Below are 19,736 nucleotides of genomic sequence, written 5' to 3'. Positions count from 1 at the left end.
GCTGTGCTTTGAGCTAAATGCTAACATCAGCATCATAACGCACAACCCTGCTCACAGTGGTAATGCTAACACGCGTGCTCAGCAGGTTTAATGTTCACCATGTTCACTGTCTTAAAGTTAAGTACAGTTTACAGTATCAGCATGCCAGCTTTTGTTTATTAGAATGCTAACATTTGCGAATTAGCAATAAACACAGATCAGTGCAGTACAACTCAGGCTGATGTCAGACTATATTATGATGCTAAATGATAATTTAATGAAACACATTGCAATATATGTGTAGCAGATAGTACTGCAAACTAGGGATGGGAATTTGAAAACAAATGTATATTCGAAGATTCGAAGATTAAATAAACCAACCCACTGCTATAATCACACTCTTGACCTTGTTCTGACTTATGGTATTGAAATTGAGCAACTACTAGTCGAACCGCATAATCCTGCTTTATCCGACTATTTCTTAGTCACTTTTGAAGTACTGTTACTAGACTACAAAGCATTAGCCAAAAGCTCCTGCAGCAGAAACCTATCTGTTAGTGCTATAGCCAAATTTAAGGAAGAGATTCCACCAATACTTAACTCGATAGCATGTCTGCATGTAGGGGAGGAAACTTATACAAAATGTACACCACCCCAAATTGATCATGTTGTTGATAGTGCTACAGATGCGCTGCGAATAAAATTAGACTCTGTTGCTCCTTTGAAAAAGAAGAAAATAAAACAACATAGATTAGCTCCATGGCATAATGCCGAAACCCGCAAAATAAAGCAAAAGTCGAGACAACTTGAAAGGATATGGCGTTCCACTAAACTTGAAGAATCTCGTTTAATTTGGCATATTACACTCAATGAATATAAGAAAGCACTGCGTAAAGCGAGAGCAGCATACTACTCTTCATTAATAGATGAGAATAAGAATAATGCAAGATTTCTTTTCAGCACTGTAGCCAGGCTGACAGAGAGCCACAGCTCGACTGAGCCTTCTATTCCCATAGCACTCAGTAGTAATGATTTTATGTGCTTTTTTAACGATAAAATTGTTACTCTTAGAAACAAAATCAATGACCTCTTGCCTTTGACCAGTATAGTGTTATCAACAGCTCCCGGAAACTTAAGTTCTAATATTACACTAGATAGTAAACTAGAATGCTTTTCAGCCATAAACCTTGAACAATTAAATTCAATGATTCTCTCTTCTAAACCATCAACGTGTATCTTAGACCCGATTCCAACTAAGCTGTTAAAAGAAGTTTTTCCATTAATTAGCACTTCTTTATTAAATATTATGAATATGTCTTTATTGTCAGGCTATGTTCCACAATCATTCAAAGTAGCAGTGATAAAACCGCTTCTTAAAAAGCACAACCTCGATCCAGAGGTTTTAGCCAACTATAGACCTATTTCTAATCTTCCGTTCCTCTCAAAAATTCTTGAGAAAGCAGTCGCAAAACAGCTGTGTGATTACTTAAAAAACTATGATTTATTTGAAGATTTTCAGTCTGGCTTTAGAACACAACATAGCACAGAGACAGCTCTGGTTAAAGTCACAAATGACATTCTAATAGCTTCTGACAAGGGACTTGTCTCTATTCTTGTCTTGCTCGATCTTAGTGCTGCATTTGATACTATCGACCATGATATCCTATTGCAAAGACTAGAGCACTTAGTTGGCATACAGGGAACTGCTTTAGGCTGGTTTAGGTCCTATCTATCTGAACGCTCTCAGTTTGTACGTGTCAACGATGAATCTTCCATGCAAACCAAAGTTAGCCATGGAGTGCCACAGGGCTCAGTGCTTGGACCTATTTTGTTCACCTATGCTTCCGTTAGGCAATATTATAAGGAATCATTCTGTAAACTTTCATTGTTATGCGGATGATACTCAACTATATTTATCAATCAAGCCTGATGAAATTAATCATCTAGATAAAATTCAAGACTGCCTCAAGGACTTAAAAACGTGGATGACCTTAAATGTTTTGATGTTAAACACGACCAAAACTGAAGTTATTGTACTTGGCCCGAAGAATCTACGAAACAAATTATCTAAAGATATATTAACTATGGATGGCATTAATTTGGGCTCCAGTGAGACTGTAAGGAATCTTAGTGTTATATTTGATCAGGATTTATCCTTTAACACCCGCATAAAATCAATTTCAAGGACCGCCTACTTCCATCTACGTAACATTGCAAAAATCAGGCATATCTTGCCTCAAAACGATGCAGAGAAACTAGTCCATGCATTTGTTACTTCAAGGCTGGATTATTGTAACTCCTTATTATAAGGGTGTACCAAGAAGTCAGTCAAGTCGCTTCAGCTGATTCAAAATGCTGCAGCTCGTGTACTAACCAGAGTTAGGAAAAGGGACCACATTACTCCTGTTCTGGCTGTCTTACACTGGCTCCCTATAGAACACAGGATAGAATTTAAAATTCTTCTTCTCGTCTACAAAGCCCTTAATGGGCAAGCGCCATCTTACCTTAAAGAATTCATTATACCCTATTGTCCTACTAGGGCATTGCGTTCCAAGAATGCAGGGTTGTTGGTTGTTCCTAGAGTCTCTAAAAGTACAATGGGAGCCAGAGCCTTTTCTTATCAAGCTCCACTTTTGTGGAATCAGCTTCCAGTTTGTGTTCGGACGGCAGACACCCTATCCGTTTTTAAGAGTGCGCTTAAGACCTTCCTTTTTGATAAAGCTTATAGTTAGGGCTGATTAGATTCAGCCCCTAGTTTTGCTGATATAGGCTTAGTTTGTCGGGGGACATCTAACTTCTTCCTTCTCTCTGTCTATACCTGTGTACTCTCATGTTCCGATTAACCCAGCTTCCCCAAATTTCTTTCTTTTTGGTGTCAATATACGCCGGGATCCGGAGTCATGGATGATCCTGCGGTCCTGTGTCATGGATTGCGAGTCCTGGATCTTGAGTCGTGGCTGTGGTCCTGGATCATAAGTCCTGGATGGATATACTCGTGGATTCATCTTCCTATTATACACACATGCATTTCCAAACATTTGGACTACCTATGTTGCAAATGTATTATCTTTTCAATTTACACACGGCATCTATTGCACGTCTGTCCGTCCTGGGAGAGGGATCCCTCCTCTGTTGCTCTCCCTGAGGTTTCTCCCATTTTTCCCTTTAAACTGTGGGTTTTCTCTGGAAGTTTTTCCTTGTACGATGTGAGGGTCTAAGGACAGAGGGTGTCGTATTGTCATACTGATATTCTGTACAAACTGTGAAGTCCACTGAGACAAATGTAACATTTGTGATATTGAGCTATATAAATAAACATTGATTGATTGATTGATTGATTCGACCCCCAAAAAAACGATTAAACGATTAACCAAAATGTACATATCCTATGAAAAAAATTGGTACAAAAAAAATTAAAAGAAAAATTTCGAATTTTGAAAAATAAATAGATACATGTTCAAATAAGTATAGAAACCAAGTCGAATTTGTCACATTTATTGAACTGGTGATCACAGTTTGAACAGTTGACAGCTATAGGCCTACAGCTTTCATGCTTAAAACATAACTTGGTTTTCTGATGGATTTGGACATAAACGCGAGTGAAGTATAACCGGACACGAGAGAGAGAGATCAGCACCTGCAGCTCTGCCCGCTGTGAGGGACCGGTGAGCGGAGCAAAACACACCTTTAGACATAACACATTTATCTATGGCACTGTCGTATACATTGAATTATTCCATTTGATAATATGTAATCAACTTAGGCACCCCTCCCAAAAAAAAAAATGACAATAACAAATATTCATAACTCATATTCGAATTAGGGGTGCAACAACTAATCGACTTAATCGATTAAAATCGATGACCAAATTAGTTGCCAACTAATTCAGTCGTCGATTCGTTGGTGACGTCATCACGTGTGTTTTACGCGTCGTTAAACTCCAACGTTATTGGTCTTTTTATCGGTACTGGAGAGTGAGACATTTAAAAAAATATATGTAATATGTATTATTGCTACATAAACATTATATCGCAGTCTTAGTGTCGCCAACTCGTTTCTAACATGCAAAAAGACAAAAAAATGCGTCTATGATGTATTTTCGATCTTTCCAATCCAGACCAGAGATCTCTCTCTCCCCCCCGTCTGTGTGCGAGGGGGCGGGGCAGTTTACACACACGCAGCTGTTACATGCATGCAACACACACACGGCGGGGATGGCGGAGAGAACTAAGCGCTCCAAGGTGTGGTTAAATGTCTTGAGGTGAACGAGGCTCGTTGCCACTAGTGCAATAAGAGTTTAGCATGTACTGTAAGGGCGGTAACACGAGCAATTTGTCTAAACATTTATCAAAAGTGCACCACATCCAGACGGAGGAATGCACCGGGTTTGACTGTCTCTACGGAGTTAACAAAATTATACAAAAATGGGTTAATGATTAGAGGTAACTGAGTTATTTATTTTGTTAAAGTTTCAGATATTCTGTTTACATTTCTGTCATCACATTATTTAATACGATTTGCTAAAACATTGTTGTTTCTTTTGATGTGAAATATTACTTATTTAATTTAATTAAAAAGCAATGTTAATTTTGTTTGCAATTTCTTTAGTTAATGTAATAATATATGTATTTTTGAATCAAGTATTCATCTTTATTGTCTTCATTGTTATTTTCCACTTGCCTAAAACAACCGCAAGCTAAATCTAAAAGTTGATGGCTAAATAAGAGCGTTTGAGAAATTGTGCAAGGCATAATAGTCAGAATAGTCGATTAATCGTTTCATTAATCGATAGATTAATCGATTATCAAATTAGTCGTTTGTTGCAGCCCTAATTCGAATGCCTGAATAATTTCGAATATTCGATTAATCGTTCCCATCCCTAATGCAAACCATCCAATAGTTGTCACAATATTTCATTCACAAACAAAATTGTCAACCAGATGGTGGCTCTTAAGGTAAAGTCACTATGATATCTCATCTGGATAGAATGACAATTCCGTCAATCTAGCAAATGGATATTTTACTATATGTTTGTTTACTGGGACCTCTGATTTTCTGGTGGCCCTCAATCAAAAGTCAGGGGCTATTTTATGACGATCCCTCCAATATTGAAGTAATTTTTAAGTCTGGAACATAATGGAAGTCCAAGTGAATGGCCCACAGACTGACACTGCAATACAAAAAACCATGCTGCTTGTGTGGCTAAAACTCAACGTGCTTATCAACGTTTTGCATCATTCATGTGGAACTCTATGTAAGGCCTATAAAGACAACTCAAATAGATATCCAATCGTCTGAAAGGGGTCATGTCATACAAACCAGAGGATCCTCATCTAATCAGACTAACATGCATGACACTTTCTAACCTTTAGTTGTCTGTGTATGATCATAGGGAGTGAGAACATTCTGTGCATCAGAATCCCATGGGACGCTAAGACAGATAAATATCTCAGTAAAACCGGCTTGTCTGACCTGTTCTCTGTCTGAACACTTTCCCATGGGAGAGGTAATGGACACCTTCATAGGAACACACCCATACAACCACAGGATTAGGTATGATTCTTTTACATATACAGTGGGGCAAAAAAGTATTTAGTCAGCCACCAATTGTGCAAGTTCTCCCACTTAAAAAGATGAGAGGCCTGTAATTTTCATCCTAGGTACACTTCAACTATGAGAGACAGAATGGGGGGAAAGAATCCAGGAAATCCCATTGTAGGATTTGTAATGAATTAATTGGTAAATTCCTCGGTAAAATAAGTATTTGGTCACCTACAAACAAACAAGATATCTGGCTCTCACAGACCTGTAACTTCTTCTTTAAGAGCCTCCTCTGTCCTCCACTTGTTAACTGTATTAATGGCACCTGTTTGAACTCGTTATCAGTATAAAAGACACCTGTCCACAACCTCAAACAGTCACACTCCAAACTCCACTATGGCCAAGACCAAAGAGCTGTCAAAGGACACCAGAAACAAAATTGTAGACCTGCACCAGGCTGGGAAGACTGAATCTGCAATAGGTAAGCAGCTTGGTTTGAAGAAATCAACTGTGAGAGCAATTATTAGAAAATGGAAGACATACAAGACCACTGATAATCTCCCTCGATCTGGGGCTCCACGCAAGATCTCACCCCGTGGGGTCAAAATGATCACAAGAACGGTGAGCAAAAATCCCAGAACCACACGGGGGGACCTAGCCAATGACCTGCAGAGAGCTGGGACCAAAGTAACAAAGGCTACCATCAGTAACACACTACGCCGCCAGGGACTCAAATCCTGCAGTGCCAGACGTGTCCCCCTGCTTAAGCCAGTACATGTCCAGGCCCGTCTGAAGTTTGCTAGAGAGCATTTAGATGATCCAGAAGAGGATTGGGAGAATGTCATGTGGTCAGATGAAACCAAAATATAACTTTTTGGTAAAAACTCAACTAGACGTATTTGGAGGAGAAAGAATGCTGAGTTGCATCCAAAGAACACCATACCTACTGTGAAACATGGGGGTGGAAACATCATGCTTTGGGGCTGTTTTTCTGCAAAGGGACCAGGACGACTGATCCGTGTAAAGGAAAGAATGAATCGGGCCATGTATTGTGAGATTTTGAGTGACAACCTCCTTCCATCAGCAAGGGCATTGAAGATGAAACATGGCTAGGTCTTTCAGAATGACAATGATCCCAAACACACCACCCGGGCAACGAAGGAGTGGCTTCATAAGAAGCATTTCAAGGTCCTGGAGTGGCCTAGCCAGTCTCCAGATCTCAACCCCATAGAAAATCTTTGGAGGGAGTTGAAAGTCCGTGTTGCCCAGCGACAGCCCCAAAACATCACTGCTCTAGAGGAGATCTGCATGGAGGAATGGGCCAAAATACCAGCAACAGTGTGTGAAAACCTTGTGAAGACTTACAGAAAACGTTTGACCTCTGTCATTGCCAACAAAGGGTATATAACAAAGTATTGAGATGAACTTTTGTTATTGACCAAATACTTATTTTCCACCATAATTTGCAAATAAAGTCTTTAAAAATCAGAAAATGTGATTTTCGGGATTTTTTCTTCTCATTTTGTCTCTCATAGTTGAGGTATACCTCAGATGAAAATTACAGGCCTCTCATCTTTTTAAGTGGGAGAACTTGCGCAATTGGTGGATGACTAAATAGTTTGTTGCCCCACTGTATAATACTTCCCTTCTTCTCACTGTGCCTGCATGTTTAGCACCCGGAGAAAAAATCTGTTCCTTTTTGCATAGAGCAGTATGTGGCTCCTCATCCAAGCCTTACTCACAGGCAACTGGTGGAAGCCTGTCTGTGCATGTGTGCCTGGCTGCATCTGTTTGTGTGTGTCTGCCCAAAGTGGGAGATAAATGTAGACGGTCATTAGCAGAAAGCCCTTTTTTCCATGTCATTAAGTCACTACCTCTCCTTCCCCTCCCACTCCCCAGGCACAGGCCATGTGACGCTTCAGTCCTGCTCTGCACAGTCTCATTTCATTTCCATCAGCTGTGGTCCACAATGACTCATGCAGATTCAAGGCGCTGCTGCGAAAGTCGGGGGAGGGAGGCAGTAGAAGTCTTGAAGTTAATCTCAACTCGTGTCAAGGTCTGTATTCTACTCAAAAAGTGGCTGTATATGGCACACACACACACACACACACACACACACACACACACACACACACACACACACACACACACACACACACACACACACACACACACACACACACACACACACACACACACACACACACACACACACACACACACACACACACACACACACACACACACACACACACACACACACACACACACACACACACACACACACACACACACACACACACACACACACACACAGGTTGTGTTGATGCCTGAAATCATGGGGAAGTGGCACACAGATAAGGCAGCTCAAAGGAATGCACTAATACACAACACACACACTCTGAGTGGTAAAGCCTGCAGTGTGGCACCCTCCTTTCTGAGCTGATCCACAGACCCCAGTCTGGCTCTACGGCCAGGCAGGCTATTAATAGCCAAACAATCAGCCATTCCCCACAAGGTAGCCAGCAGCACTGGGCCAGAACCACACTCACAATATGTGTCTGTCTTCTTTCTTCAAACACGTGCAACATACTCAAGCAAAGACCACAGGGCTGCTTTTGGTAAGAAATGTCAATGTTGTTAACACTGCTGTGACCTTGGCTTTATGTACCCAAGCATAAAGAACATTTTCATCATAATAAGCCAATATTCTGTGTAGAAGAAGCTGTGCAGAGCTAGCCTTTCTGATTTGTTCAACTCAGAGCAAACACCTGGCAGCTACACACAGTATTTAAAGGCATCATTACAGAGACAGACAAGCAGAGAATAATATTTTTTAGAAATAGCCTACACTTTGTCCAAAAGGAAAGATGCAGTGTGGTTAGCAATGACAAGGCATTTCGCAGCAGACAAACAAATACATTGATTGAATACCTGCTGATTGATTATGTCTTCTCGGAGATGTTTTTATTCCAAACGTCTCCTCCCCAGTGCTGAATAATGTGAAGGCATACAAATATAAGCACGGAGCATTATTTCATAGCTTCCGTTGATATGCACATAACTCTTCGCAAACAACTGCCAGCGGTACAGCCATTTGATTTATAATATGTCTTACTTGAACAGATTTACACAGAAAAATAGATACTTTTTCAATAATTCTTAGGAGATTTGGAGCCAATCCAGATTTGCCAGTGGATACAGCTTGTGTTTTCTTGGGTTTCAGACATCCGTGAAAAAGAATAACAGAATACGTCTATGAAAGTGTGAAATAGGGTCACTGGATACTGAAGGCTGCAGTTCTCGTGTATCCTGGAACTGTGCCCAGCTAGATCAGTATACTGTATATTAGAAAACTACCAACTGCCCATGTCTTTCCTTACCAATACTTTTGTGCTGTTATTCAACAGGTTATATAAAAGAAAGAAATCCAAGCAGAGGGTTAACAAGCCACAAATAATAGATCCCAACATGCTGCATGAAGTTGATGATTGTATATCTAGGTGGAAAATGAGCTAATGATTAAGCCATGTTTTTCTAGTTTAGAAGAGAGACTAGAGTAGTCTTTATTATTGTTGTTCTCCGTGTTTAACATTAGTGGGAAGCTGGTTTGGGAATATGTTTTACATTTTGAGACCAAAAGGTTTAAATGTGTTCTGTGCTCACAAACAATAGACCAGAAGAAACACCAGTAAACAAAAACAATAAGTTATATGGTGCGACTCAGATTCATAAGTAAGGGCAAAATGACTGGGCCACTGCTGCATGCTTGGCCAGGAATAATGGATTGGTTGAAGAATGGTAGGGGGAATAAGCCAAACTGCCACTTTCAACTTCTTACGTAAGAACAGAAATCAATCCTCACAGAACAATTTGTCCGGTCTCTAGCGGGCTCCATGCTTGTGATTTTGTGGTCTAATCATAGAGGCAAGATCTCAAAAATATATAAAGCATCATTTAATGAATACAAAGCCCCCATGGGAATTATTATAGTTTATTCAATTCCATCCAGAGGAGCTTGATGGATTTAGCAGAGCTGCCTTTTTTGCAGCTTAAAACAGCATATTAGTACCGGTTTGTACCTTTTAGAGAAAACTTGCAAGTCATGAGACACATGAAAAAACAACATGAAAAAACAACATCAAGTCCTTTAACTACAAACATGCCACTTCCCGCTGAAAGCACTCATTCTTCTAACTAAAGGTCAGCATTACCAGAGTGTCACTAAAGGTGTTTTATCTGCTCATTAGCTCCGTTTAAATCAGTGACTTTGTAACAATAGCGTGTGTTTCGAGGGGAAATGGCATTGATTCAAGAGAAGAAACTGAGAATATTCCCAGCATTGGCAAACACAACCTCGATGAAAAGAGAAAGCAGTCAGTTGCTATGATACAGCACAGAATATGCAAAATGACTCAATGGTGTGCTAAGAGTGTAGAGACAACTTTTAAACACCACATCTTTACAACTGACTTCACACTCTTGCAAGAATCTGCAGTCAAGTACACAATGGTAAGTGTTGATCTCAAGTAAAGCGTGCAGGCTTTATAACGACACCGTATAAAGTGTACACTCAGAATCCTGTACTTAAAACCTTAGAATAACGCTCAAGTATCAGAACTGAGCACAGCACTAAAGAAAGGATTTGATGTAATGTTACAAAAGGCTTGAAATGCTATTGTTACATAAGCATGTTAAGCCATTTGCTGGCTGGGTGAATGTCCTGTGGTTTTTCTTATATGGCACCGCTCGGATATGTCAAGAAGACTGACCGCATCAACTTCCCTAAAAGCCACTGGAAGGTGTTTCCTCTGAAGCCGTATCCCATTTTATTAGTGGGATTTACAGCAGGGAGAAGAAGTTAACGACATACAGTATAGTTTTACAAGATGCATTTGTTTGTTCATTCATGTACGATACGTTTTGAATCTCTTGCTATTTCACACCTTGCAAGAGAGAACGCGTGACTTAGTAATACTGAGACAACTTTAGCGAGTCGTTACTTTATTGAATTCACTTTCGATATCTAAAATAGCAGCAGAACTCAGAAGTACTGAAGTAGCAGGCCTGCACAGATTGGATGTATACTGTAAACGGCTTGAAACAAACATTTCTCATATATGATGTTTGTACAGCCTACTTTTAAAGATCTCAAAATGAATATATATAGAGAATCTACGTAAAACATTCAATTGAATGATATCCCCCTTTAAGTATGGATTATACTTTAGTGGCACAGGTGACCAGGTTCAAGGGAATCGATGGCAGAAGGCCCTGAGGACTAAACATTGTGAATCAATTCCGCGTTTAGCGGTTGAACTTTTCAGATGACAGTGCAACTTGTAGTAATGGATGATCAATAATAGATTGATTATGTATTGGAGCGTAGTGCCACTGAGAATTAAGGTGACAGGGGCTTGGTTACTGTGTCAGAGCGTATCTGTTCCCGTTAAGGTGAATCAGCCTTTACCGACTTACCTCAATGGAATTACAAGTGACAGTGCAAAGCATACTTGCCGACCTTGAGACCTCAGAAATCGGGAGCATTTAAAAATGCAAAATGGGGGGGGGTGCTAGTGGATCACCGGAGCTGTTAGATTAACATTAACATGCTTATTGTAGTTCTAAGTGCAATGACTTGCGGCCTGTAGCACCGTCCTCTTGATGGAGCATATGTGTGGGCTGGACCTGTATTTTACAGGAAAGGAGTGAGCAGAGGGTGGAGTTGTCGATTCTTGTTCTGTTTTCTGTGACTATCTGCCTCACCCTCTCAGACTTTGAGTTGCGTGCGCTACTAAAGAGACGTGTTACCATGGAAACCAAGCAATGGTTTAACTGTATTAAAGTCTGAGTGGAAACATTCCTGAGTAAATCTGATTTTGTCACAAATCGGGAGAAATCTGACCCCGGGAGGAAACCGGGAGAGGGCAATGAAATCGGGAATCTCCCGCGAAAACCGGGAGGGTTGACAAGTATGGTGCAAAGTAACATTACTAAATATGTATGTGCTCTCAATTATATTGGATGCATCTCTTTCATCCTATTGGACCCCCGACCAAGCACAGTGAACACACCAGAAAAGAAACAGCTGTTTCACATAAGAGCTTTGCAGGGAATTGATAGACAGCTGGCTGGCATGAAATTGAACATAAAAGCTAACAAATTTCATTTAAAAATGCTTAACTGCTATCAAAGTGAACTACACACCTATGAACTGGGATAGCCAGATCATATCAAGAGGCAAATCTTCAAGGCTGGGCTTGCTTGTAAGCCTTCATCTACAACATCAGATGTTGCTCGGCTTGTAATTTCATACCACTAAAATGTTTCCCTGAAAAAAAAATTCTTTGTGCAGACTATGTGACATTCCATGCAAACATTAAACTGGTATTATAAGCCGACTAAGAGGGCAGGCATTTTTTAGCACAGAAACCAAATCCACCCTCATAACACAACACCATTACCAACAGTACCAATGAGTGAGTAAGCTGAGTCATGTGGACATCACTTTCGAGGCAAACGCAGAGCACTTGAGAGAGAGAGGAAGACTGACAGAGACAGATTATCTATAGTATGGCAGCCACCCTATATGTTTAGTTTGATCGAAGCAATGCAGGAGATAGAGAAACCAATATTGTTTTACATAATGCAAATAACTTAACCCTAATAACTTAACCCAGGCCTCCTTTGACATGTTATTGAGGCTTTTAGTATAATAGCTTTGCAATACCATGACTGCTTTTACTGCTTGCAGGAAATGAAGCCGCACCCATAACAAGGACGTGCTGTGTGTCGAGAGGAAAGCAGAGCTTCCAGTTTTGGTTCCAGGAGAAAAAAAAACTCCTTAAAAATGTATATTGACATTTGATATAACAATAACAGCTAAAGCTAAAGCTCCAGACTAGGCATAGGGGTGTGACAACATTTAGACAATTATTGGGATATTTGCTATCCAATTGTGATGAATATTTACTATACAAACAAAGATTTGGAAGAGCTATGATGGATGTTACAGTGAGTATGATCAAATACAGATCCCCCTTTTCTGATTGCATAGGAAAGTAGACTTTTTTTACTCTTTTTTTGAATGCTTATGGACATTTCTTATACTATTAAGGTTTTCCTATAATTAGTTTGATAACAATTGCAATCCATCCCCTTGTTACATTATCACAATATAATGCAGTCTTTATGAAATATAAACATTATGGACAATAAAATACAGCTTTGTAAATAAAATATTAAAAAAGATAAGAAGGGGTAATTCAAGCAAACATCTACTGTAATATTGTGTAATGATGAACCATAATCATTTCATTAGGAAAATGTATCTTTATCCCAAAAAATGATTACGTAAGCTCTTTGTGCTGGATAAACATGTTGATGATTCTGACAGTGACACTGACTCTTCTTCCACGCTCAATTTGTCTCTTTCTGTGGATTAAATGCCACACAGTCAAGCCTCATTAAACACATGATCATAAAGTCAAAGCCACCTTTATGAAAGGTCTGCCTGTTAGTAACCATTTCTGTTTTGCTCTTGTCTACCACCCAGTAATGTTAACAACATAGCCAAGTCTTTTCATATTCCCCAGGAGGAATCACACACGCTTGTGTTGATTGTGTACCATAAAAATGGCAGCAGCCAGGAGCACTCCATTAGAGAGGGCTGAGGGGAAAGAAATCAATTGGAGGTATATGACTCCCAAGAGAGGGACAATTAAAGACAATTGGGAGGTAGAGGAACTCTGATGAGACCTGAGGGCTTGGAAGTAAGACCAGCGGTCCCAAGCCAGGGGCTCTGGGGACTCAGCTAGCAGCAGGGGACCTTAAAGGGAAGACAAGTTGGGATTCTTCAGGCAAAGCACCATAAATCCGTACCACTACTGTTAACACATCCACACATTAAAGGAATGGTTAACATTAGCACAAATGGGATACAATTGCTTTAAAAAGAACAAGAGGTCACCTATTGTGCAAAATCCACTTTTTCCTGTCTTTTATACATAAATGTGTCCCCCCTGTGTCAAGAGAAAAAACCGGTCTGAAAATGAGCTGATCAGATTTTGGCCTCTTTATGATGTCATAACGATGTTTTGGCTTTTGTGACCATTAGCCAATCAGCACCCCCCTCCCCCCCACCTTATCAGCTGAATCTCCTCCTAGAGCACCATTGTGTTATTTTTTGCCAAATATCTCTCAGAGGGGCGTGGCACCTTATTTTCATCTAAAGTAACAGACTTTTGAAACAGAGGGGTTTATGGGATGCTACAATGCACGATCTGTTTGGTATTTCGAGCCAAACACTTCAGAGACATGTTTTGTATATATATATCTGAGACCTATAATATATTGATGAAAAACAGTATAATAGGGGACCTTTAAGCATCCTGATCTTTACAGTAAGGGCGATTTTGGCCATACATGTTTTTTCTACTTCAGTTCAACTTGTTTTAACTGACCCATTTGGTATGTTACAGTGTGAGACGTGTGTCGCTGATAGCAGGGAATCGTCAGTGGATAAAAGGAAAGCTGGGAGTCAAACCCTCTGCACTGTGTGGGCTCCGAGGCCTACAGTACAATAGCCTGGCAAAAATGTAACAGCAGCAACAAAAGGGGGCTTGTTATCGTGATAAAAGATGTAGCCGTTGACTGTGACAAACTGAGAGCTAATATGTCACATAAACAGCCTTTTGTGACCACAGGAGGACACACGGTATCACCGCCAGCTAGTGCCTTGAAGACATTGTTGGTATATAGAAGCAACAATGTCTGACTGCATATTCCTCAATAGAGGTGATGCGGTTTTGATATAAAATAGCAAAGCTGCAATAAATATAATCTTTATTTTGTAATTTAATCATGGAAAACAAGTAAAGCAATGTATCAGCCACTGGACATAAACACATTACACTACAGTACCACAACACTCCTGTCGACAATAATCAGCTGACACAAGGTCATTGTTGAAATTGTTGAAAGTAAAAAAACATTGACTGATCCAAAAAGTTAATATTTACCAAAAATATGTTGAAGAAACAGGTGTTAAGGTAAAAAGTATTATGGTTAGCTTATTGGTTGTAGATTGTCTAGCGCACACATTAGTGAAAGCACACTTTTCCATACTGCGATGCAATTAGAAAGACTCAAACCACCTTTACCGAGAGCGTGCAGTACAGTAAACAAGACATCCAGTGTACCATCTCAATAGACAATATAGAAGGGCGTGTATCAGTCACTCAAAGACAATGAGGAGCTCCCACATTCAAACAGCCAGTTGTTAAGGTCCATTGTGTATGTGTGAAAAAGCCAATGGAAGGATTCATCAGGAGCCCAGATGCTGCATATTGAAACAGCTGCAGCTGTGGAAGGGAATAACAGCTGATGCTATAACCTACAGAGTGACAAATGTCCTTTCTCAGAGAAAACATTTAAAGATCAATAATAAACTAATTGCTAAATGTCTTTTGGGATCAATTTGAACTGTAACTACCCAGGTTTCTGGAATGAGGTCTTGTGTTTCAGAGGGTCATGAATAACACAATATTTCAGGACTAGACATGAGGCTGCATGAGTCAACTGGTTTCAAATAATTAAAGGTGACCTTTCAGGAAAAATGCACTTTTGTACGTCTTTTATACATGAATATGTGTCCCCGGTGTTCCAGGGAACTCACCAAGTGTCAGAAAACAAAACCCTCTCTATTTTCCTCCATACCCAAATCTCTTAAAAAGGGGCTGCAACGGATCTGATACAGACTGATCCAGATATGAACACTTCTGTGACGTCACAGAAGTGGCACTACGGCTATTGGGCCAACTCCACCAATCAGGAGGAGACAGCCACGGACATTGCCGTTCGAAAGCGCTGGAGACGCTGTAGTACATATGCCAGGCCTGTAGATGGTGCTGTTCTCACAGAATCAGCCCATGCAAAGTCAGTGTTAAATTGAGCAAAATGAGGAATGGCTAAAATGCATGATCTGTTTGGTATTTTGAAAAATAAAAAGTATAAATATGCCTTATATAGGTATGGTCCTACACTATATTATTCAAATATAGCATGATAGGTCCACTTTAAGTCTGAAACTCAACAATGAGCCTTATTGGCCTGTTAAAAGCATTATTGTTAGGAAATAGGCAAAGATCTGAAATGGAACCTGGCTTGCGGCACTGCACAGATGATGTCAGGCTCATACTGGTGTGATATTAACATGCATCATTGACAGCAAATGTTCCACCCAATACTTTGGGCCTGATTCAGTCTCAAGCTGCCCCTAACTGCTGCTAACTAATCTGCCAGGCTACTCTGCTTAATTGTTTGAATGTGTATTAATGCTATGCTAAATCCTAAAGGGGCTGAGATGGATCAATACCAAGCATGTGCTGTTGAAAAAAAGAGCATAAAAAAACGATATGTGGTGATCTGAAAATAACTAAACGTGTCTTTTAACCCCTAACAGAAATATATATATGAGTATGTTTAGTTATTCAATTTGCTATGATTCCAATTTGTTAGTATATTTGTTTCTCTTTTTCTTAAAATATTATTTTGCTATTTCCCTATTGATGTTTTTCTTATACCTATGTTTAAATGTCAAATAGCAAAACTGTATAGGATAATATGATTGCATAAGGGATACCATTTTTAAATGTTGTACTTCCAGAGAGATAACAACAGTAGCAAAACAATATCAGTGTCTTCCAAACTAAGAGCAGCACTTGACTAGCAGATATAAACCAACCAAATCTGGGGTGCGCACAGCCTGGGATCAGGAGGTGTTATTAAAAGCCATATTTTCCATACCAGAACTCTTGAGCCAGAGTGCCTGAGCATAGAGGTTTTAGAGGAGTACACAAATGCATGAGGACTTAATCAAAACAGCAACAGCATGTTACTGAGAGGGGACAAGCATTGTTTGGTAGAGAGAGAAAGAAAGGGAGAGGAGAAGAGAGAGTGAGAAGCAGAATGTCAGTTCAAATTTCACAGCCCCTATTATAGCTCTGACACAGGCCAGTGCACAGGCCTCTCTCTCCCAGGGGACACACAGAGTCTTCACAACACACAGTAGTGAGGTGCCACACTGTAGCAGCTTCATCAAAATGAGTGTCAATGTCTGTGGGCCACACAGATCGTACTGTATCTGAGCGGCCGTATTGATTTGTATTGATGGTGTTGACAGCGGCCCTGGCACTGTAGGGCATCCAGTTGGCAGACACAACACTGTCACACAAGGGTGATACCTGTCCAACAAAGCAAAGGGGCCAATGTTTATCAGTATCATGTGTAACATTATCTCTAACTCAGCCAGTATTATTCAAATAAAGATAAAAAACTGAGCAGAGCCAAAAGAGAAACTCAGAAAGCAACTATGAATACTTAAATTGAAAAAAGCTAAACACAGTGGGTGCATTTTAGGTAATTTCCTGGCTATATGTCAACTTCCTCTGACTGCAGTGGTATGGCACTGAGGGAAAGGGCATGAAAAACTGTCACTGAGACATAGGCCTGGTTAAAAAAAAAGGGTCAAAAACTATTGTTGAAGATTGAGAAAGTGTGGCTCCACGGTCAAGCCAAGGAGTGGAATTAGCAATGTAGCTCATAATTAAACTGTAACAATGTAGAACTATGAGGTAGCCAGATGATGAGGCTGTTAAATGCTATTATGTTGAGTTAGAAAGGGAAATGCTATAAATGCAGAATCTGAAAACACAAGTTCATCTAATAAAGCGTTGGTTGTCTTTCCTTTTAGAGAGTATCTCTGATAAGGTTTCTAACAATCATTTACAAACTGCCATGTTATAATCATTGAAATCAATGTAATACTTAATTATTATTAAAAAAGATGCACAGTGGAGGACTATGAGATTCAAAATTGATATATGCTTTTCTTATTGTTCCACTTAATAGAGAGGCATAGTAATGAATGCATTGGAACTCCTTTCAAGGTCAAACAATGTATTTATGATTCCGAACAGATCTCTTTGAGCAGCGAGTTCTTACTGAGCAGCATTGCTATCACTGCCTGGAGCACTTCAGGGTGGACAGACATTCCAGTCTGCATATGCAGGTACGATGAAGAGATGAAAGCCAGCCAAGCACATGTATTGTTTTGTCAACAAGGCAAGACATGGCGTTAAGATGCTGCTGGTGTCCGTGCCAAGTTCACATGAGCCCAAATTGAATTGGCATTATTCAATTCAAAATTGTGAGCATTTCTTATAATATCGTCGCATCCCATTTTTTTTATATGATTTCAAATGAGCAATCTTTTACTACCACAGCTGAGAATACACACATCCCACCAAACACACCTTTATAATCCGTGGTGCTTAGAACAAGGCTTTGCTGAGGCCCAGTGGGAGAGGAAGAGTGAGTCATGAGGCTTGCATGTAAGGAAAGATTAACGATAAGAACGAGTGATTTTGCGGCTGGTGCACATACTTTTTGTTTTCATTTTCGTATAATGAAAAGAGAAAGTCCATTTGTTAGAAAAATAAACAATGTGGCAATGTACAAGAAAGGTTACACAAACTGATGTTGGTAATATGGGGACAAAAGTGAATAACCTGGTTTTCACCCTTAACTGGAACATATCATTCCAGATCACAATGTACTTTCAGTACATGAGAACATTACCTGATTCTTACATAAAACAATACTATGTGGCTAGCACAGTAGGCATCAAGGCAATAACTCAGAAGGATATTTAAGACTCCACCATATAAAAAAAAGCTGAAGCTTCCAATGTAATTGGAGGAAACCACTGTCCTGGAAACCACTGTAGTAAACAGGGGGTACCTCTCCTCACACAAACCATTGTAGAACTTCACATCTTTTTTCTTCCCAAAGAAGCCTGTCTAATATAAATGGATCCATACTAACATGATTGGATGCTTCCACACATCAATAAAGGCTCTGGCGAACTTTGAAATCAGGCTATGATATGTACTTTGCATACGCCTGTACAATGGTGTAGGTGTTGAAACTGTGAATGTGAATGTGTGCATGAATATGGAGTGCAAAAAGATGCACCCATATTTGCAATGGATTGCATTTAAGAGATCTTCCACGAGCATATTGTATCTCATCATTCTAGACTTATCTCAATGACAGTGGTTATCCACAACCCATTTTTCAGAATGTGAAAAGCCTGACAGTGAAGGTGTGGTGCGCTTTCTCAGAGATGAGCAATGATGACTGGCAAAGTAATGTATAAACCTAGCCACATGTTTGAAATAAACTACTCAAACTGTAATTACTAAATGGACTTCTTGAATACAGGCTTTGCCTCATAATAACATATGAGCTGCATGGCTTGCTCCAAACAGTGTTTCCTCCTTCAGGTGGATGTAAACTGAATGACCACTGATTAACCATATGAGTATCATACCAAATCCATCTTCTTATTGCATCAGCAACTACAGATTCTCAACCATCATATTTGGAAACCATTTTACATGAAATAAAATGTGCTTTTTGTTTTCTAAAAATGAAAAAAAAAAACGATTCAATATAGCAGATTGTTCATTGCGGCCTACATACAGACCATTATAGGGCTAACTTCAAAATGGGTGAAATTTAACAAACTAATCCAGATTATGGTAGTGATCTGACGGCAGGCAGATCAAAGGCTCTCGGGGGGGTTTGGACCCCTGTTTGAGAACCACTGGGTTAGGCTCTGGGCATCGATGGGAAAAGACAAAAGGCATTAGCTGTGGTGTAGCCTGTCAGGGGGCTAGCTGATGGTGATAGTGAAACACCGACAGTGATTTTGTGCACTCGCGTTCAGTGAATCCGCAATGTTAAGAGGGAAAGATAACGTGTTGAGAAGAATAACGCTGCGCATGATCAGCCCGTGCTAACGTTAGTCAGTAATGCTAGCTAACTACGAAGAATTTGCTGTTTGAAATGTATCCTTCATTCAGACGGCTCATGTAATGATATTTTCTCCATCCAAAGACATACCTGGTCAACGGGGAGATTGATAATTTCGCTGATTGGCTGCAACAGAGTGGATCCAGTGCATGATACTGTCGTTTGGGTAGCCATGCTTGGTCGGTTTCCGTAAATCCTTTCTCTCTCCTTCCTCCAGTTCACTTCACTCCCCTCGGCTGCTGCGATGATAAATACGCTGCTGCCTCGCCGCCGCCGCTGCTGCTGCTGCTGTTGTTGCGACGGGCTGGACGGTTGTCATCCACGGCTAACATCCAACA

General features: G+C 40.1%; 1 protein-coding gene across 1 annotated transcript in view; it reads right to left on the bottom strand.

Moving 5' to 3' along the window:
* Positions 1-19,736, bottom strand: part of mboat2a (membrane bound O-acyltransferase domain containing 2a) — a 40,863-nt gene extending 21,127 nt beyond the window's left edge. The window contains exon 1 of the mRNA XM_079640639.1: positions 19,489-19,736. Within this exon, the coding sequence (XP_079496765.1) occupies positions 19,489-19,572 (84 nt within the window). The 5' untranslated portion in view covers positions 19,573-19,736. The remainder of the gene's footprint in view (positions 1-19,488) is intronic.

Source organism: Notothenia rossii, assembly GCF_949606895.1.
Source record: "Notothenia rossii genome assembly, chromosome: 7".
In the NCBI taxonomy this organism is placed as follows: Eukaryota; Metazoa; Chordata; class Actinopteri; order Perciformes; family Nototheniidae; genus Notothenia; species Notothenia rossii.
The sequence above is the reverse complement of the archived record's forward strand: the minus strand, read 5'-3'. Positions and strand labels throughout refer to the sequence as shown.